Raw genomic sequence first — 27,600 nt, 5'->3', positions numbered from 1 at the left:
AGGAAACACCTTTAAATTACCCCTAGGAGTCCATTTGACCCCTTATAAACCCATCTGAAGTTTATTTTCGGGTCAAACTTGAGTTGACCACTCCAAAGACTCTCTACCCAAGGAAATTTTAGAACCACATTCAAATGTTTGAAAAAGCTATAGTTAAACAACTCCCTTCAAGAGACAAGTCAAAATTCAAGACATAAATCAATACATGTGTCAAGTGACACAATAAAATACATTACAAAATTACACATGAAAATTGTCTCTTGTTGGATTTAAATAAATCAATAATAAAATTTAACATACATGCATCATTCACTATTACAGATAAAATACGATACATATGGAGTGTTCTCTCTCCAAAATAGACAACCCCTGGCTTTATGAACGTACATAGGTCTAGATTTGGTTCTCCATAATATTTTCATGGTCACATGGATAATTTTCCTGTGCATCTCAATTACACATTAGTACTTCCAAATAACCTCATATAATATTTAAACACATGAATAAGAATACATGTCAAACACTCTGCATACAATTGATATTAAACAAAATCAATATATCTTGTATCAAAATAAATCCACATAAGCAATTATCATAATCCTCATAATTTTGATCCATACATAAACATACATCCTATTTCTATCATCATAGTAAAGTCCTTCAATTCCAATAATGATATACATCATCACAAAGTAATCCTATTCTAGAATCATATAGAGTTCTATATCTATAATGCATAGAAATGAAGCATCAATATATATCAATGTTATCCAAATCATGAAATCATATAAGTTCCAAATCCATAATGCATAAAAATAAAGCATCCATAATAGTCTCAACATGAAAAATACTGAAATGCTAGGATGAGTCGGGGTAGGGCCTCATAAATCTTTGTGATGGTGGGTCCTCAAATCCAGTCAGCCCCTTGCCTTCTGTCAGAGCATGCGAAGAGTCTTCCAGCATACTCATAAAAATATAGGGCACAAATTTCAAACATTCCCAACTGTCACTAATAAATTATCTTTACCATATGTTTACTATGCTTGCCAAAAAGGCTCTGGGATAAGTTTTTGAGTTAAAAGATATTTGACTTGAGAGTATTAAATATTCCCGATTTGTTAAAAACTGAGGAAAATAAAAGAAGGTGAATTTGTCATGTAAATTTGGTATACATGGAAGTTAAAGACATTTAAATTATTTTTGGTGCCTGGTATTGTGACCGTGTACCTGATATACATATTTGCTCCACATAACATTGAAGTGGGTTCATATACTTTCTTGGGATTGTATCATTTTTCATTTAATATGTATTAACATTAATTATTTATATAAATAAATATTATATTGATTCAAATAAATTTAAAAAAGTATAAAAAAATAATAAAATTAAAAAAATTGAATATATAATTTTACTATTTGTACTATATATACATATACATAGTATAAATTAAATGAATTTAAAAAGTGTTTAAATTTTTTCAAATATTAAAGAATTTTCATTTTAATATGTATTAACAATAATTATTTATATATATAGATATATTACAATAATTAAAATAAATAATATATATATAAGAAAACTAAATTTTAAAAGTTATAAAAAATATTTAAATTTTGAAATGAAGATACCTATATCTAATGTGGAGTTAGTCTGCATTATGGATGTGAAACATATTCTTAGAATAAAATAATTGATACAGAGAATGGTGATTGAAATAACTGTGCACGGTAATCATGTCAAATTTCACGAATATCAAATAGTCCAATGGTCTTAATTAGAATAAGGATACAAATTATAAAAATTAATGGACATGTTAATTTTTTTAGTTATATTATATCCTTTTTAATAATTAATTTTAATGAATTGTTTTTAAATTAAATTTAAATATTAATAATGAAATTGTCATAATATAAATATTACTCTTATCAGCGTTAATAAAGAAAATAGTTGAATTTTTTAATTTAATTATTTATTAATTTACAAGTTTATGATTTATTGTTAAACGTAATATTATAATTATATTTATTAATATATATTATAAATTATTAAATATAAATATAACATAATATATGATATATATTATGTTTTACAATAAAAACTATTAAGTATAAGTATGTTAATTATTACAATTAATACTTAATATACTTTTATAGAGGGGAAGAGTACAAGTAGTCACCATAAGCTTCTAAACAATACATTAAATTTAGATGATTTTTTTTTGTTTTCTTCGTATGGGACTTGGGTGTTTATACCTATTGTTTGGCTTTTGGGTAGTTATGAAAAATGTGATGAGATTTGTACATGCAAGGATAAAAAAGTGTTCATTTACTAATATTAAATACAATAAAATGATGGATGATACAAATGATGATAATGATAATAATTAATAGAAAAGAAACACAATTTGGTTAGGATTTTGTTATTTAAAAGTCTTTAAATTCACATAGAAGAATGACAGGTGTCAGAGAGCCCAAGATTGTCGTTTGAGCTCGAGCATAAAATGTTAATACCAATATTTCTCTAATTGGAAAGAAACGAAATTCCACATTATAATGTATATTACATTTCATTTAAGAAGATATTTTTTTTTCTCTATTCATTGGGATGTGTAGGCTTATTTAACCAAAGATATTTTTTTGAAGTAGTTGTTCATTTAAAGAGATGTGACTTAGGAAGATGGTTGGTTTGCATTCGTTTAAAGAGATGTCTTGGTTGGTTTGCATTTAATAGGAATGCGACCTGGGAGTGCTACAAATATCTCAATGTTCCTTACTTATTTTACTTGTAATTTATGTGTTTTTACAGTTACTTATTTTACTTGTAATTTATGTGTTTTTATAGTTTTTATGCTCAAATTAACAAACTCTATTTTGTATTTTTACTATGTGCTTTTTGCAGAAGAGCTCCATTCTGTTAGTTTATTGTATTTTTATAGAGGGGAAGAGTACAAGTAGTCACCTTAAGCTTCTAAACAATACATTAAATTTAGATGATTTTTTTTGTTGTTTTCTTCGTATGGGACTTAGGTGTTTATAGTTATTGTTTGGCTTTTGGGTAGTTATGAAAAATGTGATGGGATTTGTACATGCAAGGATAAAAAAATGTTCATTTACTAATATTAAATACAATAAAATGATGGATGATACAATAATTAGAAAATTATTACAATATTATAGTAATTATCCTAATATAATAAATTATAATATATAATTATTTTACGTAATTTTTAACTTATAATCAACCTTTTCAAAATTTACATTTTATATTTATTTATTTATTATAAAATTGTGTGAAAACAATAGGTATCATAAATATTTAAATTCATTCATTCTAAATTGTTAAAATTTTGGTTTTAAAAAATAAATTTATTTATTTGAAATTTAATTTTTATATATTTTAAAATATTGTTTGATTATATTATTTTTAAATTTATGATTTATATAATATTTTGTTATGATTAAATATAATTGTTTTTTTATTTTTAATTTTAAAATTATTTAAATAAATATTTTAATTGTATTTTCAAATATGGATTATTTGTTATATCTTTAATAAATGAATTATAATATTTTATATTTTGTGACAATATAAAATGATGATAATGATAATAATTATTAGAAAAGAAACACAATCTGGTTAGGATTTTTTTATTTAAAAGTCTTTAAATTAACATAGAAGAATGACAAGTGTCAGAGAGCCCAAGATTGTCATTTGAGCTCGAGCATAAAATGTTAATACCAATCTTTCTCTAATTGGAAAGAAACGAAATTTCACATTATAATCATTGGCTTACTGGGAATAAAAGAATGAATGACTGAATAAGAATGGTCGAAATTTCACATTATAATCATTGGCTTATTGGGAATAAAAGAATGAATGACTGAATAAGAATGGTCAAATTGAAACTTGAGATATTTATTGGATGTGATCGAGTATATTACATTTTATTTAAGAAGATTTTTTTTTTTCTCTATTCATTGGGATCTATAGGCTTATTTAACCAAAGATATTTTTTTGAAGTAGTTGTTCATTTAAAGAGATGCGACTTAGGAAGATGGTTGGTTTGCATTTAATAGGAATGCTTAACTGACCTAGAGTGCTACAAATATCTCAATGTTCCTTACTTATTTTACTTGTAACTTCTGTGTTTTTACATTTACTTATTTTACTTGTAATTTTTGTGTTTTTGCAATTTGGCATCAAATAGGTATGTGTATTATACTCTCTTTTCTTTGTTCATCCTATTTATTCAGTTCCTCTTCCTATAAATTGTTTTCCTAATTGATTAATTTTGTAATGTATTGTTTCCAGATTTGCATTCATCCATCAAGTTACTTGTTAGGCTATTGTTGTACATTGTCATCAAACAAGTATTTTCCATGATAGAGCTTCTACGTTGCTGAAGTTTTTATGCTCAAATTAACAAACTCTATTTTGTATTTTTACTATGTGCTTTCTGCAGAAGAGCTCCATTGAAGAGCTCCATTGTGTTGGTTTATGTTTCAATTTTTTTTTTTGTTTCATTACTGTCTTGATATATGAAAAGCATATGTAAAAACATAAAAACTTATATTTACCTGCACTTGCAAGCAACAAACATCAAAGCATGGTAGGTTTAATAGACAAACTTTATAGATGATGAAACGTGCGGCCCACACTCACCATAGCAACATTCGAACTAAATTAATTTTAAATTTATGTGAGTTTTGCTGAGAAAGCACCCTCAACTTTTTCCATTTATTTATAGTGGGCCTTCTCTTTACTCTTCCCTGCTGTATTTCTTGGCTAAACCTAACTAGCCCTCTTTTTAATTAATTAGCACGTCTCCTTAGTGGAGCCCTTCTCCTTCCCTATCTTTTTTAATTTTTAATCCTTAAAGTCCTTTTTATTTTTGAACTTTGTGGGTAAAATATTCTAACTCTATATTTGATAAGGGAGGTCTCTTTTAGGGTTCTCGTGCTTTGTCTTATGGTTGAAATAAAAATATAAAACAACCAAATTATCTCCTCTAGAGATTATTTTTAAAAGGAAATGAAAGAGGGACTTCTCTACTTTCCAATAAAAAAAGTTCCTTTATATTTGTATTAGTACTCTTAATTATTAAGAAATTTAATTCCTTTACACTTTTACTATTATTTTTTAAGTTTTATGAAATTTAATTAATGCAGATTTTATTAAGAAAGTGAAAGGATTAATTAAGAATAATTTTTCAATTAGATGTTTATTTACAAATAAAGTTTTTTCTTATATGTAAATGAAGTTTTTTTTTTTTTTCTTAAACATAAAAAATAATAATATGTATAATAGCTTATTCATTATTTTTTAGTTGATTTAGTCGTCAAGGAGGGAAGTTAGATTGTAGATTAAGTTTGTTTATTTCTCCTAACATAAAAATAATAATTTGTATAATATCTTGCCCATCACTTTTTAAGTAAAAAATATATATTTTAATATTGTCCATATAGAGCCTCTAGCAGTGAGCCTATATGACATGCCATATATGCATCTTTAATATTGTCCTCATAGCTCTAGTAGTGAGCCTTCTAAATGTCATTTATATGTCTTTAGATAAATAGATTCTAAATTATGCATTCCTCATAAGAGACCCTACCCTATGAGTAACTACATCAGATAGTGTGTATCAATTATTATTTTGTTAATGGTCTAAAATGTCCTAAATTCATAAAATCATGCCACATCGATTTCCAAAACAAAGTCAAATAAGAATGGACAAAAAAAAATCATTCTGTGCAAATCTAAATCAGTATGCCCTTAAAGATACATTACCTTCAGAAAGCATAGAAATCCATTATTTTTAATGGATTCAAAAGCCAATGCTAGGCAGGATGCGTACTGTGAGTTTGTTGAATGCATTTAATTACTTACTTTTTCCAATATCGTCCCTGCCTGTGCTAGATTTGGCATGAAATCGATCTACCATAGAAAATCGTCCCTGGCTGTGCTAGATACGGTTTATTTATTTGAGCCAAAAAATGTTACTATAATAAATTCTCCTGGAGAAAATGTAAAATACACAATCATGTCATTGTATTATTATTATTATTATACTAACAATGATACTTTCTTTCTTAATTATAGATAGATTATACTAGATACAGGGAGTTGGCAAAGGTTGTCGAGTCAGCCCTTAAACCTACCGATGCATTTGCTTGAACGTTTCTAAAGCTTTTTCAACAAATCTATTTTGTTCATATCATGCAATCATTTCAGTCCATGAAACCTCATTACCTTGAGGCATTTTTTCAAACAATACACGTGCTTTGTATATGTGTCAAAATCCCCTTCCATAATGTCTAATAATGTTCTTGGGTGAAGTACATCCACAATGTAGGTTGTTAAATAATAATAACATAGTGAAAGAGCTTTCCCTTGTTTCAGATGATCTAGACATCCCTTAGTAATAAAGAGTTTTGTACAATAAACTAATACATCTGAAACAATAAATCAAATAGTAAAACTTGAATCTGAATTTAGACAAACAACAACGTAATATCATGGAATTTAAACAAAGGAAATGTAAATTAATGGATATTAGAGTTTAATTACATACCATCTGTAGTAAAAATTATCATTTAAATTTTAACTGGTTTAGCTTACCTTATGATACTATTAGCTGGCTTAGCCCCAAAATTGGTCCTCTCGAGCAGCAAAAGTGAATAATTTTGGTTAACAGGCCAGTACAAGTCTGTAAAGTTTTTGAATGCATTTGTACCTCACACAACTCCATAAATCTCCCTTTGGAACTTTCTTCCATTGTTGTCAAATCATTAACCCCAAATTTGTGAAAATTGAATAATCATATTGCAAGTAATTTGTAAATGATGAATAGAGACAAAAACTAACCTGACTTGTATGAGCGTTATTTATATCACTCAAAACAGTGATATCAACATTCTTTGACGGATCCACCCCCAAATTCTGGCCACAACTTTTGCTGGTGATGGTAAACATTTCTTCCAAACAACTATTCTGCCCACCCTGTTTAGCCATTAGCATTTTCAGACTTCTCCCCAACTTGACTTCAAGATTACAAATCAATTCTGGAAAATGAACTCCCTATACTTCGCTTAGGCAATTTTACTACAATCTTTCCTCCCGCGGTGGAATTGTATGTATGTATGTATGCAAATAGGCAAGTAACAACTGTACAATTATAGAGCAAGAAACATGGCTTACGGAATTGGCAATATGGATCTGCATCATCCGCTATCAGATTTCTTCAAAAACTACTAGCCATAATTCTCCATACTTCTGGATTCTATCCAATTTTAAAAAAGGTTAATTGTCATCCCCCTTGGAAAACAATTCCTTCGTCTGATACAAGTGTAAACCCTGAAGAACAAATGTAATAATCACCATCTCACGAGTGAACAACTCAAAAGTCGACAACATTGTCTTGGTTTTGGAACTCCTGCAGGGCCTCTTGCAAACCCAATGACCTACTATTATCCAAAACCAAGTTCCCCAAGAGTACCAGCATCCTCCATCTTTCAGCACATGCAAACAACCTAAGTGCCAACTGTTCTGCCTAATCATCTGTCACATGTGCTCGATCAATTGATGTCTGCCAAAAGTAATTTTGGATAGCAAATTGTTAACTTAGGTAAAACCTTCACAAGTTAGAACTTTCAATTTTAATTTATAGAGGATGAAATATGAATAGTTAAAATTTAAATTTATATGTATATATCTAAAAAATTATGAATTAAGAAATTAGTTTTGTTATTAAGGTTTTAAAGTTTGATAGTAAGTATCAAAAAATATTATACAATATATGATAAATCTTTAATTATGTTATTAAATTGCATAGATAATATATTTATTTGTAAAATATAAATAATAATATATATATTTTCATGTAGTATTAATAGATTAATTTGTATTATAAAATATATCACTCTTTATTTCTCCCTTTCTATATATGTATCTCTGTTATCTCTATCTATACACAAGTCTTCTCTCTCTCTCTCTCTCTCTCTCTCTCTCTCTCTCTCTCCTTCATCTCTATCTATAGCTTCATCCTCCCTCTTTATATCTTCTTCTACATCTTCATTTCCATCCCATTCTCTATTGTCCTCTCTATCTCTATGCGTTTACCCCTCTCTCTCTCTCTCTCACGCACTCTTCCCTCCTCTATCACTTCCTCTTTTCATCCCTAACTTTCCCCCTCATCCACCCCCTCTCTCCCACATCCATATTGAAAAATAATATGAAACTTTTGGTCATAAAACCTACTTATCATTTTGATTTGTAGGTTTAGTTTTATTCACTTCGTTCAAATCATTGCAATTGGAAGCATAAATGATTAGAAGCTATCACTTCTCCATTGAGACTCTTCTTGCATAAATAACATCATCCACTAAATATCCTACCAATAGACCTCATGTGATACACAAATGTATTTGAAAAATAGATCAATTTCTTTCCTTACTGCCTTTCCACACCTATTTGGCGTAACTAATGCACAAAATTATTTCTCTACCTCTATTTCGTATCTCTCCCTCTCCCTCTATATTTTGAGCTATTTCTCCCTTTCTCCCCCCTCTTCTCTCTCTCTCCCATCTTCTACCTATATTTCTTCATTTCCCTCCCTCTATCTCTTACATCTCTATATCTCCCCCAATATCTCTCTCCCTCACTCCTTCCCTATCCTCTATCCCTCTATCTCTACCTCTCTCCCTATCTCTTCCCATATATCTTTATCTCTTTTTTTCTCATCCATATTTCTCTATCTTTCCCTCTTTCTCCCCCTCTCTTTTTTATATCTCCTTATATCTCTATCTCTATATCCAACCATATATATCTATCTCTATCTCTCCCTCTCCCCCATCCTCTATATATCTTTACATTCTTCTCTTTATCTACCTCTCTCTATTCTCTCCCTCTCCCTCTCTCCATCTCCCTATCTATTTATCTCCCTCTTCCTCCCTCACCCTATCTTCCTCTTCCCCCTCTATCTCTATACATTTCTCCCTCTATGTCTATATATGTACATCTCTCTCCTTCCCTCTCTCCTTCTCCCTCTTCCTATACCTCTATATCTATATCTCTTTGTCTCTCTCTACCTCTCTCTCCATATTTATTTTTCTATCTCTCCCTCTCTCCCCCTCTCTATTTATTTATTTTCATATATATGAATCCCACTCTCCTCTCTCTCATCTCTCCCTCTCCTCTCCATATCCCTCTCCATCTTCATCTTTATCTCCATCTTCATCTCTATCTCCATCTTTATCTCTATCTGCATCTGTATCCCTATCCCTATCCCTTTCTATATCTCTATCTTTATCTCCTTACCCACTTCTCTCACACTCTTCCCCCCCTCTACCTATATGTATGTTCATCTACATTCTTCCTATTGCAAACATAATATGGAACTCTTGGAAATAGAGCCTTATAATCTTCCTAATTTGAGCAGATTCTTAATTTTTAATGTGATCATTAACTAATTTTGAATTTGAATTTTTAATTTTTACAGTTTAATAACATGGACAATCATGTTTATACATTTCATTATGTTTGGATTGACAAAAAGTATAGCTCACCCATCCTTTTTTTTTTTAATTCGATACTTATACATTCTTCAAATTTACTCCTATCAGGAAATGGCCGAAGATACAAATTGTGATGGTATCATTGAACTGTCTACTGGAGATACAACCAAAAGTATTGAAAGCCCTTTATTGGCAGTGGATATCACAACCATGCCAGCAGAATCATGTTTTTCTGTGAATAAACCAGATTGTCTTGCAACTGATGTCCAAAATCTTGCTTCAATTGTGTCCAGTAGTTGTCATGATATTGTACATAAATTCAAACTTACATGTCAATCAACGCCTCTTGTGGAAGAATTAGATATTGAAAAAATTCAGGAGATGTTGTCAACATTCTAAGCCAGCTAGATGGGCTATTCACTTTCCTTAAGGAGATAGACTGTCACTGACACTATTCAAGTGATAAAGACTCCTCTGTCTCCTTTTTCATTGATGCATATGAGGCATACTTAAAAAATATGTGATTAGCTATTTTAGCTTCTCACAATGTAAATATCATACACTTATATTTGTGCTACAACTATCAGTAGAGATACTCAAAAGTAAATAAACAAACTTCTATTTTGGTATTATGTGACCTACCTAATCTATCAGTGTAAATTATTGACATAAGTAAATAAATAAACTTTTATTTTGGTATTATGTGACGTACCTAATCCATCAATGTAAATTTTCTTATATATTATGATTCTTTGAGCTTCAACCACTCATTAATTTTAGAAATAGATATTTTCTACATAACTTAGAACTTTATTTTTTGAACTAAATAGTTTAATAATAGCTTAGATGAGTTGTATCACAAGGAATACTTAAAAAAAAAATTGTTAAAAGTTTGTTTCATGTTTAATGAGATGTATAAGACTGACTATATACTCTCCATGTTTTAAAAATAGCTTAGATGCGATGAGTTAAGTTTGATGAAATTTTCTTTTAAACATATCTTACCAAGGAAACAAAGCATTATATTATAGTTTATAAAGATAGTTAAAAAGAAGGAAAGATTGGTGGATAACTTCAACAACCGTTCAAACCCTTATTTTTTTCAAACAAATCAATCTCAACTTGAATGCTACTTTGAAGACTTGTTTTTTTAAAACTACATTTGTAAAAAGAAAGAGAAATTAACATATTTCAATTTATATAAACAAACATGCTATTCCCACTCAATTTCAACTTCATGTTGACCGCAATTTCTTTGTCGCAACCTAATTGTCGTATTTCAACATTCATAGGCCAATATCTTCCACCCAGTTTGAATTGAATGATGGCAACATTAACTACAAATGCCATAGTAGACATTCTTGCAGGCATGTCTCTTGTTGACCCTTCTTTACAAGTTACAGCAATACATTCCATTCAACAACCTCATTCTACAAATGTCAAATATCAAGTACAACTCTTTGATGGTATGCACACCCATCCAACATTACTTCCTGACAAAATGAACAATCTTGTTTTGGAAGAAGCTTTAGTCACGGGTTCTATTCTCTGCCTTAGAGAATATTCTTGCAAGATATTCAACAACTACACGTATGTCCACATTTTCCAAATATTATTTTTTTATTCTTGTTTCTTCTTATAGACCTCCTTACTAAATAAACCTCTCATTTTATTGTAGGGCTATTATAATTGTTAGCTTGGACATAATTTCAAATAATGCAGCTATCATTGGATCTCCAACTCCACTCCTACAAGCTATTGCCTACCTTCCATCAAATAGTTTTGAAGACCCATTGAACCCTTTCCCAATTATTCCCATTAAAACATTGACCCCATATCACAAACAATGGTCCATTGAAGGTTGAGCATTAGCCAAAAACCCTATTCACAAATTTAAAAATGCAGGATGTGATAGGAAAGTTTTTGGATTTGATTTTGTAGACATGTTAGGTTCTGAAATACATGTGACTTGTTTTAATGAACTTGTTGATAGCTTTTACCATGTTATTCACTCTGGTAGTCTTTATGTGATCTCCAATGGTCGTATTAAAGTGGCAAAAACAAAATATAGTAGCTTCACAAACCCTTTTGAAATAATCCTCCGCAACTCTTCCATAGTAAGTCCTACCACATGCATAGAGTCTACCATACCCAAGCATAGCTTCCACATTAAGAGGATAGATTCACTACAATCATTTCCTATTAATTTCCTTGTAGATGTCATTGGAATAGTTTTATCCATCTCCCCTACATCAACCATACGCAAAAGAGATGGCACAGACAATAAAGTGTACTGCTACAATCATAGACATGTCAAGTTGTACCATAGGTATTACATTTTGGGGTCGCCACTATCAAATCGAGGGCAAAGAAATATTTGAAATGTCCCTAGACCCGAATCCTCCTGTTCTTTTGACCAATTCTGGTCGTATAATATCTTGGAATGGAAAATCACTTGATACTATCTTTTCAACTACACTTTTAATCAATCCAGATTTGCTGGAGACCACAACATTACAAACATGGTATTCCAAGAAAGAGGTTGACGAACCCTACATTTCATTGTCACAAAGCCACCTCCCCCCCCACAGATTTGAAAATCCAATAGATATTTCATCTATTACTGATGAAAGCATTCCTGACAAAAAAAATGTATGTGTGAAGGCCACTATTACAAAACTTCACTTGGACAACTTTTACTACCTTTCTTGTCCACAAGTAGTGGACAAAAAAAAATGTAAGAAAAAAGTTGTGCAAATTTCACCCAACACATTCCAATGCCCAAAGTGTTCTACTGATCTCTCTGAATGCGATTTTAGCTACATGCTTAAAATGGACTTGCAAGATGAAACATGTGAACTTCTTAAAGTTACTGCATTCGAAGGACCATCAAATACCTTGTTGGGTGTTTGTGCAGAAGACTTCCAGCTTCTTCTAGCGAAACCTAATGCTGTGGAACCTATATTGAGCAATGTTATTGATTGCTAATTTTTCTTTGATCTCAACATCAAAATGGTTCCATTTGCTGGCCAAGAAACACAAAGCATTATTATTACAACCATTAAGCCTACCTAAAAGTTACATTTGATAATGTTCATGGATATGCATCCATTTTGTATATCTTTTTCAATATTATGTATTTCACTTGTCCATATATGTACAGATAATTTTTTTCAAACATATATATCAAACTATTTAACATTACTTATGGTATGTTTATAGATGTATTTAAACAAGATTTTATGTTGTCATCATGTATTGTAGTTAGTCATGTTTTATTTTTATTTTTATTGGTAATTGGTCGAAGCCTGAATAGATTTTGACTGGAGCTATGAACCAGTGGGGACATAGTAGGGGCCCCCATCCCCATTACATATCTTTGAATTATTATTATTATTATGTTTGATTAGATTGACCCCAAGACCTTCCCCATCCTATGGAAGGCCAAGAGTCACAACTTAGAATTCCACTTCAGATGTCCCTATTGGGAATTGAACTTGGGTCTCGACAATGAGAACCCAGTGTTTTGACCAGTTAAGCTCAACCCCTTGGACATTTTAGTTAGTCATGTTACTTCAAATAATGCTTTTAAATTTACTTAAATTTACACAATAAAAAAAATCAATGCAAACAATCCATATATGTAGAAATAATCAACCTCAAATAAACATATATATAAATCAACATATGTTGTATTTTTTTCATTTATGATCAAATTTTATTTCTTCGAACAATTAATCTCACAAGTTTCTTTATAATGGTTTCATATGCTATTTCACATTACACTTGCACTTTTTTTGGTATATAGATATTTTTAAACCACTCTTGCAAATAGATACATGTCTTCAATTCATATTATTGATTTATTATATATTTATATTTTAAAGATTTTCATTCACAGGATAGATCATATTGCTTTCATTCTCAACACAATGTGCCATGGAAATACAAAATGATTCAGTGGAAGAAAGATGTGCTCATCGAAATCAAATGCAATGCGCAAGGTACCATGGAAGGAAAAATATTCTTAACAAAAAAAGAAGAGAAACCCGACACTTTTTTGTTGGACAACCCTCCACATCCATAGTATCATCTCCCCACTTTCCAACCCATCTAGAAACACATGTACCCCAAATCCAATTATACAAATCAACCTGCCCCAATCTCAGAAATCCATAGTTCCCAAAACTTTTGTCAAAAATATTGCATTGCTAGAAACAACTTTCGTTCAAAATTGGACAAGCTTTCAAAGATTTCAATATGTCTAATCTATTTGGAGAGATATCAAGGAATAAAAACTCGAGAGTTTAATGGAATAAATACTTGTTATAGATGCACAACAAAAAAAAGTGGACACCTCTACTCAAATTGGAACAACATGGACCCTGGTGAGCAACCTCAATGTTTGCAAATACTAACTCAAGTTAAGGAGATGTTGATAGAAAGGATTAGCCTTGTCCTTCAAGTTACCTATGCAAGAGGAGGCCAACTAAAATATAGTGGCCACGCTATTTGTTTTCCTCAAGATATTTCTTCAATTGCATCCCACTTGCCTAGGCATATAGATGGTTTGGACATGATAATAGTAAACAAGGCAAGTAGTGGCCAACAACAATACAACTTCTTTGTTAGTAGACGACGTGTCCATGAGGCATTACAATATAAGATTTGCTATGACCCATACTAAAAAGATGTACAATTAGATGAATTAGCATTATCATCTTTACCCATTAACGCCACTAATATATTTGACCTGCTATATGCAACAACTTCAAATCCTGATCCCATTGATCTAAGTTTCATGCAAGAAGATGTTACAAAGGATGGTCCATTGATAGAGAACTTGCAAATGACTAATTAATTTGTGGCAAATCTTCCACCTGCACGTCAAGAGGTCGAGGAAGTGTGCTCTTTACTACAACTAAGGAAAGGACGCCCAACTCCTATAGTTCAATGGCCACCCATTTCCCCATCTCCAATAAATGAATACACTACTGAAGGATTGTTTGTAATGTCATTCCCCACTTTGTTCCCTAAAGGTATAGCTACATTCAAACAACCACGCCTTAAAGAAGTTAAGCTACATGAGTATGCTCTCCATCTTTTAAGATACCATGATAATAGATTTGGTCAACACCCAAGGTTAGGTACTTCATATTGAATATACTTATGCGTCATAGAAGTCAAGCCATCGCATCTATATTTGTCCACAAACAACTTGATGATTCAATGCCTATAATAATTTCTGACCTTCGTCATAGATTAAAGGACTTTCCTGATGACAAACTTGTAGATCAACTAATGCGCTTTAGCTCGTCAATTCGTGGAACAAAACTATTCTGGAATCAACATAGAAGGGAACTTATAGACATGGTCATCCAAATTGGTTGTCCAACGCTATTTTTCACACTCAGTGTTGACACAAAATGGCCAGACTTGCATAATATCATGTCAACCACCGCACCTACAAATCCATATGCAACTGCTAGGTGGAGGTTACAAAATATAGTTCAAAATCCACACCTTACTACAATGTACATGCATCACAGATTTACTGCATTTCATGAAGAAGTGTTGGAAAAACTTCTTGGCGCAAATGACTATTGGTATAGGTATAACTCTTGCAACCTACTACTTTTACCTTCAGCTCTTACCCTTCTTTTTTTTTTTTTTTTTTTTCTAAAAACCTCATTTCCCAGGTATGAATGGCAACATAGAGGCTCTGCACATATCCATGGTTTCATTTGGCTGCCACAAGCACCTGACATTGGAAAATTACAATGGAATAACATTCAGTCAGTAGAAAATGCACTTGCTTACATTGATAAATATGTCTCTGCATGGAACCCACGAAGTCTTGAATTGAGAAACCAAGTGTTCCACCGTTCCATTGTTGACGACCCTTGCTTGATGGACACAAGCATGATAGTGTCAAGTGATCCTTCCATTGACTATTGTGAATTGGCCAATCGTGTTCAAAGACATACAAAATGTACTATCCAAACATGCCTTCAAAGGAAGGGGACATCTCTTGTGTGTCGTTATAAAGCCCCTTGGAACATTACAGAAAAGTCATCTCTTTCTAATGATGAAAATGGCCAACCTAAGCACACCCCTGCTCGCAATGATGACCGCCTAAATCTTCACAACCCATTTATACTCTTAATATGGAGGGCCAATGTAGATTGCAACCTATTCTCTCAATTGATGTTGTGATCAAATATATTGCAAAATATGCAGCTAAAGCTGAAAATGAATCTGAAACATACCATGCAATGTTATCTCGAATATGAACCAACTTTGAGTCTAATAAACCAGCTCCTAATTCTTTTCGCAAAATGCTTCTTGACAACCTTGTGGATCATGATATAGGTGTCCAAGAAAGCTGCCACCTTCTGCTAAAGCTACCACTCTCCCTTTGTAGCTGAACATTTTTTTCTTTAAATGTGAACCAAAAAAAATTCCAACGTGTACCAATCACATCCACAGACACAACCACATATCCAAACTATATTACATCTTACATGGCATGACCAATACATTTAGAGAGAATGTCTCTTATTGAAGTAACTCAAAAATGGTCCTTCAACGCATCAAGAAAGCGTGATCAATGGAAAGAGCGAGCCACACCAGTCATAGTTCGAGTATCGCCACGATTCAGAACCATCCCTACAAAGGAAGAAAAATGTTTTCAATCATTTTGTTGGAGTGAACTATTATTGTACCACCCATTTTGCAACGTTGAAACAAATTTTGGCTCAACAGATGATGAAATTCAAGCATTGTGGGAAAGGTTCTCGCACAACTACAAGCCATGGCATGCACGCCGAACACCTTCAGAAGCAGATGAAAGATCTAATCCTAGCACTCCTTCAAGCAACACAGAACAAATGCCAGAAAACATCCTCAATGAATGGCAAGTACTGTCAGCTTCATACCCAGGACTTCCTATTCACCTGGATGAACTTGATATGCTTGGCCAACGTGATATTGACTTGAACCATGACTGGGGAGAACATCACTTGAGTCCACAAGAAAAAGGAAAAGCTACAAATTTCATACACTCCAATCACCGAACATTTCAACCCCATCGTGTTTTCCAGCAGCAAAACCAAAATAACCTATGTATACAACAACAAAAGGCATATGATATAGTTATTTCACATCTACATGGTAATAGTTTGCAACCACCATTGAAAATTATTGTTCAAGGAACTGCAGGCACAGGAAAGTCACACCTCATAACAAGCATAAAGTCAACACTCACAAGATCAACACCAAATGGCCAATCACCATTATTGCTCCTTGCACCAATAGGAGTTGCGACATTCAACATACAAGCATCAACAATTCATTCATCACTCCGAATTCCAATCAAAGAAATGGTCCCTTTACAAGGACAAACATTGGCAAGCTTCCAAGAAAGCATGTACTTCATTTGCTACATTATAATTGATGAAATGAGCTTCATTGGTCCAAAGTTGATACAACTGATTGATATTAGGTTACATGAGGCATTCCCTGCCCATAACCAGCTCCCATTTGGAGGACGCTCAATCATTCTCTTTGGTGACTTGGGCCAACTACCACCTGTCAAAGACATTCCTATGTATGCTTCAACTTCATATGGAGGGACATTATGGCGTAGCTTCATAACAATTATAACATTGAAAAAAATATTTCGTCAAATTGGAGAGCAACCTGCCCAAATTGCCTTTCGTGCACTTCTCTCCAATTTACAAAATGTAGAACCCACTATTGCAGACTGACAACTTTTAATGTCTCGAGAAAATTCAACACTTTCCTCTGCAGAGCAATCTATATTCTTATCATCCACACACCTATTTGCAACAAATGAAATGGTGTCATTACATAACAAACACATGTTGTTGTCTTTGGCAAAGCCTATTGCTCTATCTACTACAGAACAACTCAGGAGAATCACATGCTCAAATTCAGATGAAGAACAACTTGAATCTAAGATCCTCTTATGTATTGGCCAAGAAGTTATGTTATCTGCAAACTTGTGGGTGGAAACAAGACTTGTCAATGGTGCACTTGGACAAGTCAAAGAAATTGTATATAATGGTGGTGAAAGACCACCTGAACTTCCCTTATTTGTAGTTCTTCAATTCAAAAATTACATAGGCCCAGTTTGGGACCAAAACAACCCCAAAAATATCCCTCTTATTCCAATATGTCGTGGTCTTCGACGTCAAATACCACTAAAAATGGCATGGGCCCTAACAATTCACAAATCACAAGGGCTGACACTTCAAAGAGCGATAATCGACATTGACAATACGAATTGACAAGGGTTGACATTCACAGCAATTTCAAGGGTCCGTGACCTTACAAGTCTTCTCATACACCCTCCATTCACGTTCCAAAGATATTCACATATACAAAAGAGCCCATATGCTGCTCGACGAAAAAAAGAAGAGGAACGACTTACAACGTTATCAAAAGGAAATTCTTCTCCAAGTTTTTCCTCTTCAACCCCTTATCACATTGAATCTTCTTCATTTCCCATGCTTTGTTTACACCAAACAACAATCTTATATGAATTTTTAAAATTACTGAATAAAATGATGTTTTCATTCCATTCCAAATATATTTTTCCTTTATTTTATTTCATCTAAATTTCTTATAAGTGAATTATTTACAAAATTGTTAAAAAGAAGTCCCTATACTAAAACAATACTTGTACACCATTTGTTCAATCCAATAATGTTTGTCCTTATATGGACTGTGCTTTATAAAACTCTATTTGACAAATTTATTGTGTTTTGTAACAGCGTGATAAATCTTCAAAAGAATGGTTTGCGCCTAATATATCAATCTGCCTATCATTTATTTCAAAGACTTGATGTTCCTGAAAAATGAAAGATCTCTACATGGTTAAAGACTTGATGTTGTTGTCTCAAAATGGTAAATTATAAAACGTGTTCAACTTATTTAAAAAAAAACCTCTTGCAATATGTCACTATCTCAATTAACACTTTTGCTTTTACCCACTACTATTTCAGAGGTCAACAATATTAACCATTTATCATATTTTCCATGTGTATCTATACTACAAATTATAACATCTCAATCTTCTTTTAATTGATTCTACATGATTTTGCTCATTAAACAATTATCTTGATACGATGAATCATTGAAATGGTTAAACTTGTTAAAAAAAGTATTCCATTTTTTCAATTTGCTTTTCCATTGAATCAAATTTTCATTTTTATATATACTACAAATTCTAACATCGCAATCTTGTTTCATTGATTGCAAAGGACCTATACTATACTATATAATGATTTTTATGTTATTCTTTTTTTTCCCATCTTTTATTCGACGTACCCATTGCACACCAAGCGCAATTGCTAGTTTTATTTGTTGCTCCAACAAAATCTTAAATATGTTTAGGGAGATGACAAGTTAATGTGACTTGCGAGACGCCAGCTAAATATGGAAGTATTTCAAAAATATCGTAAAGCGAGTTCCAACGGTCAGTTTTTGGTATGGAAAACGAAACTTTTTTTTGAGGTCCGCTCTAGCATCGATGAAAGAGATGTTGTGGGTATGTCTGTTTGTCTGTCTATATCTTATGTCTCTCACAGCCGTTGAAGAAACACAATACAGGCGTTCAGATTTTTCACTCTGCTGCTTTTCTGTAGAGGGATTAGTTTTACCTTTGCGCTCTGTATTTCTCAAATCCAACGAGACTTTCATATTGTCGTTACTGTTTCGGCATACTCAGATTGCTTTGGTGTTTACAAGGGCTTCAAACAGGCAAGAGATATTCTTGCGCTTTTCCATCATCTTTTTTGGTTTCTGTTGGCATAAGATTTTTTAATATTTGAGACCAGTTCTCTCTGAATGTTTGATTAATGTTCTGTTAAAACAAAAATAGTGCTTGTTTATGTGCACGGGAGATTGTGAGGGGTGTTTTTCTTACAGGGTTAGGGTTTAGAGATGGGCAAAGGCAGTCAAGAGAAGCTTCTAGAACAGATATTCCAGCTGAAATTCACATCAAAGAGCCTGGTTAGACAGGCAAAGAAATGCGAGGCAGAAGAGAAAGCGGAGAAAGTGAAAATAAAGAAGGCCATTGAGAAAGGGAACATGGATGGCGCGCGCATATATGCGCAAAATGCAATCAGAAAGCACAACGAGCAACTCAACTACTTGAGATTGGGGTCTAGACTGGATGCCGTTGTTGCTCGTCTGAGCACTCAGAGCAAAATGGAAAACATCAGCAAGTCCATGTCTGGGATTGTCAAGGCATTGGACAGTGCACTAGCCCTTGGGAATATGCAAAAGATCTCACAAACCATGGATCAATTCGAGAGGACTTTTGTAAACATGGAAGTGCAGTCCTCATTTGTGGACACGGCAATGGCAGGCAGTACTTGTCTTTCCACACCTGAAGATGATGTGAATTCGTTAATGCACCAAGTTGCTGATGACTATGGATTAGAGGTTTCTGTTGGGCTTCCACAGGCAGGGACAAGTTCTGTTCCTTTAAAGGACAAGGCCCCTGTTTTACCCGAAGATGATTTGAGCCAAAGATTGGCTCACCTAAAGTCCAGAGGCTAATGATTAGACCAAGCGACCTAGCCTGGCTTGGCGTGATTGTTTTTTAGTTTTTACTTGCAGAAGGGGGATTGTTAACATGCTCTATTCATTTCAGTAAATTATTTTGTGCTGACTACTTTGAAATATCAAGTAGTTTTCTCTTTGGCATATTTAATTTGGCGTGATCTGGGCTTGCTTGGCTGTGGCATTAATTTCTCTTTTCTCCTCCCATTCATTTTGTAGTTGGTTGTTCTCAATGCTTGCTTTTAGTTAGTTTTGTAAGCTTAGTTACCTTGAGATGTAGGGCGAGGGCTATGCACCATTTAAAATCAGGGTAATTGGGTGAATAAGGGCAGAGCTCTTCATATGTACACATAGTCACAGAAGATGTGGTTGAGATGTAGGGCGAGGGCTATGCACCATTTAAAATCAGGGTAATTAGGTGAATAAGGGCACAGCTCTTCATATGTACACATAGTCACAGAAGATGTGGGTATGGGGAAGGGAACATTATCCTCGTCCCTATACCTTCGATTCCTGCCGACACTAGCTTGCTTGCAACCTCAAGTTTGAAGTATATTAATAGAAACTAGACCTTGTGCTCTGCAAAAGATGTTTATTTATTCCAGGTTCTAGGCAATAAATTTCCATTATACTAAATATAGAGTTGTTTTGAAAGATACTAGATCTGTTTCTCCAAAAAAAAATCACAGAAGTTCTTAACATGTACAAAGGTGCCGTGTTAGCCAGTGCTTACCGAAACAAAAATCGATTGTAAAGAAAATGAGCCAAGAAGCTCTATCTCTCAGTGACAGGTGTTTATGGTGCCCATGTAAATAGTTTCATGGTGCCCATGTAAATAGTTTCTTCTTTGATGGTAGATTTATTTGATGCCAGATTTCTAACAAGCAATAATATAGATTTGGTGTTGAAATAATGTGAATAGGACATTAGCTCTTTTATCTCTTTTACTTTCTTCTACAAAAGGAGGTCTCTGGCATTTCGATTTTGAGATAATTTGAATAGGACATTAGCTCTTTTATCTCGTTTACTTTGTTCTACGGAATTAAATATTTCATTTCATATCTCATATCTGTAGGAGTTTTGTTAGGCAATGTCATTAGCTACATTCTGCAAATGTCTCTAGTTCCATTACTGAGATTCGTTTTTTGTCTGTGTTTCCTGATTCAAATGCTGCCTCTGTGTATCTGCGCTCTGAATTTCTTCTTTCAGGCGGCCTCACAGTAGGTTTCATATTTTTTATATTCACATAATATGTTACAATAGCACACTTTTGTTTCAGAATGCTCTCTTTGATGCACTAATGTGCTTGACTACAAGATATTTACTTTTTCTTTTTCTTTTCTTTAATATGAATAAATCATTGTCAAGTTCAGATTCTCTTAGTGATAGGGTTCAAACTTTCTATTGCTTAGGTGCATTTACCTACTGGAGTGTAGTAACAGCAATTCATACCAAAAACTCTTTGTTTCTTGTACCTGGACATCTGTGGAAGCATAATTCTGTGGCTTCTAAACATTATTTGCACTATTTTTTTCTCTTTTGCTTGGTAATGATTTATAGGCTGCTGTAAATAATGTTTGGATGTGCGTGGAATGCATTCTTACGCTTTGTAAACATGGGTAAACGCTTGAATACCACATAATCATTACACCAGAATCTCAGCACGTGCTCAGCAATCATTACACCAGAGTTAATGGATTTTTGAACCAGGTTTATGTTCTTATGAAAGTTACTCACTACCATCCCCTTGCAAAAGTGATAGTTTATAAATTGCTCCAATTTGTTGGAAAATGTTCAATGTTCTGCAGCTCAATATTTTATCATTGGGGACTTCTGATGATGCCCTGTTTATTTTTGAGCTTTTTGCTTATTTCAACTTTCAATATTTACTTTTGAGGGTGCAGACTTGTCTGGGTTACTACACGAGCAGATGAATTTGTGTTTATAAAGGTGATAAAATTTGGAATTGTTAAACCTTTAGGGAATTTTTAAATCTCTCGAATGGTCATTACAATGCCAGCTTGAAGTAGTAATTGAGTTAGATGTACCCAAGCAGATGAATTTGAGTTTATAAAGGTGATAAATTTGGAATTGTTAAACCTTTAGGGAATTTTTAAATCTCTCGAATGGTCATTAATGGTCATCACAATGCCAGCTTGAAGTAGTTTTGATTATCTAATTGAGTTAGATGTTCTTGATTATTGTAGTTGGTTTTTTATTTTTTCATTAGATTTTCTTGAATGAGATGTGAAAATCTGTGTTTGTAACTCTTCTCAGATTTTCATACTATAAATTTTTAAACATGTTTTCATACAATACTATTTATAAATCTCTTGAATGGTCATTATAATAATGCCAGCTTGAAGTAGTTTTGATTATTGTAGTACAACGGAATCTAATTGAGCTATATGTTTGTAACTCTTCTCAGATTTTGATACTATAAATTTTTAAACATGTTTTCATACAATACTATTTGTAAATCTCTTGAATGGTCATTATAATGCCAGCTTGAAGTAGTTTTGATTATTGTAGTACACGGACGACAACGGAAAGGTAAAGTCTTGTAATCTAGTTGTTGGACCCATGAATAAGAGCCCGCACTCATATCTATAGCATCTGGTAGAGGTTTATTAAGATCAATTTCAACACAGATACGAGCAAAAGTCATTACCTTTCTTCCTAGGGTTTGTGTTGAGGATCCCATTGGCTTCCCAAGCATTGCGGCCAACGTCTGTAGCACATCCTCCTGACAGTATTCCACAGGAAAACGTGGCAAACGAACCCACACTAGAACCCTGTTTGGGAGCTCCGCTGAAGGGTTAAACCCTGCATGCCAAGGCTTGATGAACAACCCCACCTGATTGTAAAAATATGGACCTCCCTCAAAGACCCTATTGTGATCCTCCATGCAGTTGAAGGTAACCATGAAATAGTTGTTTGCCAGCATCATAATCTCCATTTCCCCTTTCGGAGCCCAAGTCCTCTGCACCCAGTTATCCAGAATGCATGCCAAGGCTTGATGAACAACCCCACCTGATTGTAAAAATATGGACCTCCCTCAAAGACCCTATTGTGATCCTCCATGCAGTTGAAGGTAACCATGAAATAGTTGTTTGCCAGCATCATAATCTCCATTTCCCCTTCTGGAGCCCAAGTCCTCTGCACCCAGTTATCCAGAAACTGCAAAGAAACCCTCATTCCCAAAAACTTGCAATAAAGCGAATGTTTTGAAAAGTACTCAACGTCTTCAACAATCAGTTCAGGAGGAATAACCAGCTTCAGTCTCTCATTGCATCTCTCCAGGCAACCATTAATTTTCATAATGCGAGAACCGCCAGCAGTCCCCGATCCTGATTCAGATGAGAAAAGGTTATTGTTAATGGTCTTCATACTCTGGAATGGGGGTTTTGAGCCCACCGCAGTGCGAAAATCCATGACTGGAGGTACTTGCGAGTCCTTACCACCAATACTTGTCATCGGAGCTCCAAAAAAAAATAATCAAGGTTTAGAAAATGGCCCCCACCCCGAAGGGCCTCTCCGAAGGGCCTCTCTAGAAAGCATCGGACCTGCAGCCCCACCCCCTCCAAGCCCACCGAGAGGGAGAGCCCGCCATAACCCCTAACCCCTACAACACCCACAGCCCACAACAACCCCAACCCCCAGCCGCACGCAGACCACACTCCACCCGCAGCCCCTCTAAACATCCACCCCTCCCTCCGCAGAACCCAACCCAGCCCCGCTTGCAACACTACTCCCCCGCAGCGCCTGCACCAACCTCCCCCCGACGGCCCACTTGCAGCTCCGCCTCCCTCGAGCTAGGGCATCGAAGCCCTAGCTCGGCCGCCCGCAGAAGCTCGCACGCGCGCCATCGCATTTAACTCTTCTCTAAAATTTTGTTGTCAACATACCCATACAATACTATTTATAAATCTCTTGAATGGTCATTATAATAATGCTAGCTTGAAGTAGTTTTGATTATTGTAGTACAACGGAATCTAATTGAGCTAGATGTTTGTAACTCTTCTCAGATTTTGATACTATAAATTTTTAAACATGTTTTCATACAATACTATTTGTAAATCTCTTGAATGGTCATTATAATGCCAGCTTGAAGTGGTTTTGATTATTGTAGTAAAACGGAATCTAATTGAGCTAGATGTTTTTGATTATTGTAGTTTTTTTTTTCAGATTTTCTTAAATGAGATGTTAAAATCTATGTTTATAACTCCTCTCAGATTCTGATACTATAACTTTTTAAATATATTTTTATACAATACTATTCTTCATAAAGGTAAAAGGTGACATTCATGGTTTCTTAACTTTAATGGAAATCTACACTTAAACTGAATTACTCAAACTTAAAGTGTTATGGTTAAACTGTCAATTAGATGTGCATATTTAGGTGAACAACTTGAAGTGCATCAAACTCAGATTTGTGGCTTGGTGAGTTAGGTATTTAAATTGTAAATTTATTTGGTTGACTTATTGCCGTGTTTTTGTTTTCTTTTTGGATTTTCTCAAATATGAGTTTGAAATCTGGTTTATAACTATTTTATACAATCCTTTATTTCATAAAAGAAACAAGTAAACTTCCACAGAAAATAAACTTTACCAGAAATCTACACTTAAGCTGATTACTCAAACATGGCAATAATTAAGTTGTTTTTTTAATTGGACGTGCATTTTTTTATATTGTAAATCTTTTTTATAAAAGAAAATTTACGGTTAACCTGAATTACTCAAACATGTCAATCACTAAGTGTTGTTATAGTTATTTCAATTGGATGTGCATTCTAACAGCTTGAAGTGCATCAAGCTTCTATGATTTGTGGCTAATTAATAGATGATTGAATATCTAAATTGTGACAAGAGTTTTATTCTATTTGGATTTTATCAAATAAGAAGTTGAAATCTTATTTAACTTTTTTGAGATTTTGATTTTGTTTTATTTTTTAACATTTTTTTATACGATATTTTTTTTCACATAAGAAAAAGTAACTTCCATGGATTCTGAACTTTACTGGAAATCTACACTTAACTTGAATTACTGAAACTTGGCAATCATTAAGTAATATTGCTATCTGAATTCAATTGTGTAGTTTTTTGAGTCAAACTCATTGACCCATGTTTCATGAGTAGTGATTGACATGAACCCATCTCTCATGACAATGAATGATCCACTTAGCACTCATTGAATCTAGGCAACGCTCACAAGAGTGAAGATTGGGCCTTCCCAAGAGATAACCCATCCCACTACTACCTGAATTCAAGTAAACTCAACCAATGGAGGTTTCCCCAAGATTAAGCCCACTTAGTAAATGGGGTAGCAAATGGATTTAATCCTGGGCAAAACTCCATGGTTAAGCCCGCTTGAGTTGTAGTAGTAGTGGTATGGGTGAGTTCTTGGGAAGGCCTAGTGCTTCACCCTACTCATGACTCATGAAAAATGGTTGAATCCTGCTAGCAATATCATAATTTGTCTCACTATGGAAAATACCTCCTTATCAATCATTAAGTAGTAGTTAAATTTTCAATTGGATGTGCATATTTAAGAGAATAGCTTGAAGTGCGTCAAACTTTTGTAATTTGTGGCATAATAATAGTTGAATTGTGATACTGGGTTGGCTTATTTGCATGAAATAATCATAGCCACATCATTTAGGTTGAATCTGGCAAGGCCCAGTACTTCACCCTACTCGTGACTCATTAAACATGGGTCAATGAGTTTGGCTCAAAAAACTACACAATCGAAATCTAATAGCAATATCATAAATTTACCACTGTAGAAAATACCTCCTTATCAATTATTAAGTAGTAGTTAAATTTTCAATTGAATGTACATATTTAGAAGAATAGCTTGAAGTGCATCAAACTTCTTTGATTTCTGACATAATAATAATTAAATTGTGATACTCACCACATCATCTAAGTTGAATCTGGCAGAGTTGTGTCTGTTGCTTAACACCTACACTAATCACGAGGAGAAGTTGGAAGCCAGAAGAGACACAAATTAGTTACTTGCACAAAGATGAATAAATTTCCTGAAGCTCTCATTTTGAATAAACTAACCTAACAATTATTCTATTCACAATGTTGCTTGTCAGAAGAGGGAAAAAAAAATTAATTAGTTGAACAAATATGCATTAATTTTTTAAGTTCTGACACCACAGCATTTAACTTGAATCAAGTGAAGACAACTATTCTATTCACAATATTTGCTTGCCAGAAGAAATTTCCTGAAGTACACCACATCATCATTTGACTTGAATCTGGTGAAGTTGTGCCTGTAACAACTATTCTATTTGACTTGAATCTGGTGAAGTTGTGCCTGTAACAACTATTCTATTTGACTTGAATCTGGTGAAGTTGTGCCTGTAACAACTATTCTATTTGACTTGAATCTGGTGAAGTTGTGCCTGTAACAACTATTCTATTTGACTTGAATCTGGTGAAGTTGTGCCTGTAACAACTATTCTATTCACAATGTTGCTTGCCAGAAGTTGCAAAAAGCATAAATCTCAAGAATTTCTCACTTTTGAAGATATAATATATAAAGATGCGCATAAATTTCAAACGTTTCCAACCTTTGAATATAACGACAAATTTTTTGCACCAATTTTACGAAATGCCTCTTTAGTGCTACAATATTACTTGTATTTGCTGTTAGAAGTCCTCCAGATTTGTATTTGGATGGGTTTGTGTTATTGCGTTTTTCGCACAATGTTGTGCAATGTGGACAATATTAATGAAATCTATCCAATTTTACTTAGATTGCTCCTATTGGAGCTTATGCCCAATACCCTTTGCAGTTTACAGCACTGTCAAATCATGAGTTTGGCATTGCTCTTCTTCTTAGCTGCTGCTTACATGGAAATAATTGCACATAATCGAAAGTTTGGTTGCGTGACCAATATCAGTTATCAATTTTCCATAGTCGTTAGAATCTCAAGTTGATTTTCCAAATTTCAATTAGGAAAAGTAATTGCTATTAGATAGAGATTTGAGATGAATAGATTATATATAGATTGCTACACTCACATAGAAGGATTAGAATAAAATGTACATATGATTACAATCAGTCATCAATTTCCCTTGTACACCCCCTTGTACACCCCTGACTTTTATATATCTGGCTAAGGGAGCGGCCAATAGTCCTCGTATTTTTATGTTCATAAAATGAATTTTAAAAGATTTGACCAAAACTTACTTAATCATGTAATTTCTAATGTTTGAACAAAAGAAGTGAATAATATGATATTCTTATTTAAAATATAATTTATATGCAATCTAAATAATTTCAGTACATTTTGGTAATCATAAATCTTATTATTTATAATCTTTTATATCCAACACAAATAACACAATAGTTGAACACAAAAATACTATCTATTGTTATAACAGTTTTAGTTAAAATATAATTTAAATTCAATTTTTTGACATCCTTTCCTATTTAATAATAAAATACAAGGTATTGTGCTCATCTTTTATTTTTGT

The 27,600-nt window shown here is 33.3% G+C and overlaps 1 protein-coding gene across 1 annotated transcript; it reads left to right on the top strand.

Moving 5' to 3' along the window:
• The first annotated feature begins 19,038 nt into the window (after positions 1-19,038).
• On the top strand, positions 19,039-20,257 carry LOC131029760 (ESCRT-related protein CHMP1). The gene is made up of 2 exons (XM_057960409.2): positions 19,039-19,299; positions 19,468-20,257. The coding sequence occupies exon 2, from the start codon at positions 19,483-19,485 to the stop codon at positions 20,101-20,103; it is 621 nt and encodes a 206-aa protein (XP_057816392.1). The 5' UTR covers positions 19,039-19,299; positions 19,468-19,482; the 3' UTR covers positions 20,104-20,257.
• The last annotated feature ends 7,343 nt before the right edge of the window (positions 20,258-27,600 follow it).

The sequence above is a fragment of the Cryptomeria japonica genome, chromosome 9, assembly GCF_030272615.1.
Source record: "Cryptomeria japonica chromosome 9, Sugi_1.0, whole genome shotgun sequence".
In the NCBI taxonomy this organism is placed as follows: Eukaryota; Viridiplantae; Streptophyta; class Pinopsida; order Cupressales; family Cupressaceae; genus Cryptomeria; species Cryptomeria japonica.
Note: the sequence above shows the minus strand (reverse complement) of the source record. Positions and strands in the feature narration are given on the sequence as shown.

Coding starts and splice junctions, on each gene's coding strand:
- LOC131029760 (XM_057960409.2), top strand. CDS start 19,483: ATGGGCAAAGGCAGTCAAGAGAAGCTTCTAGAACAGATATTCCAGCTG.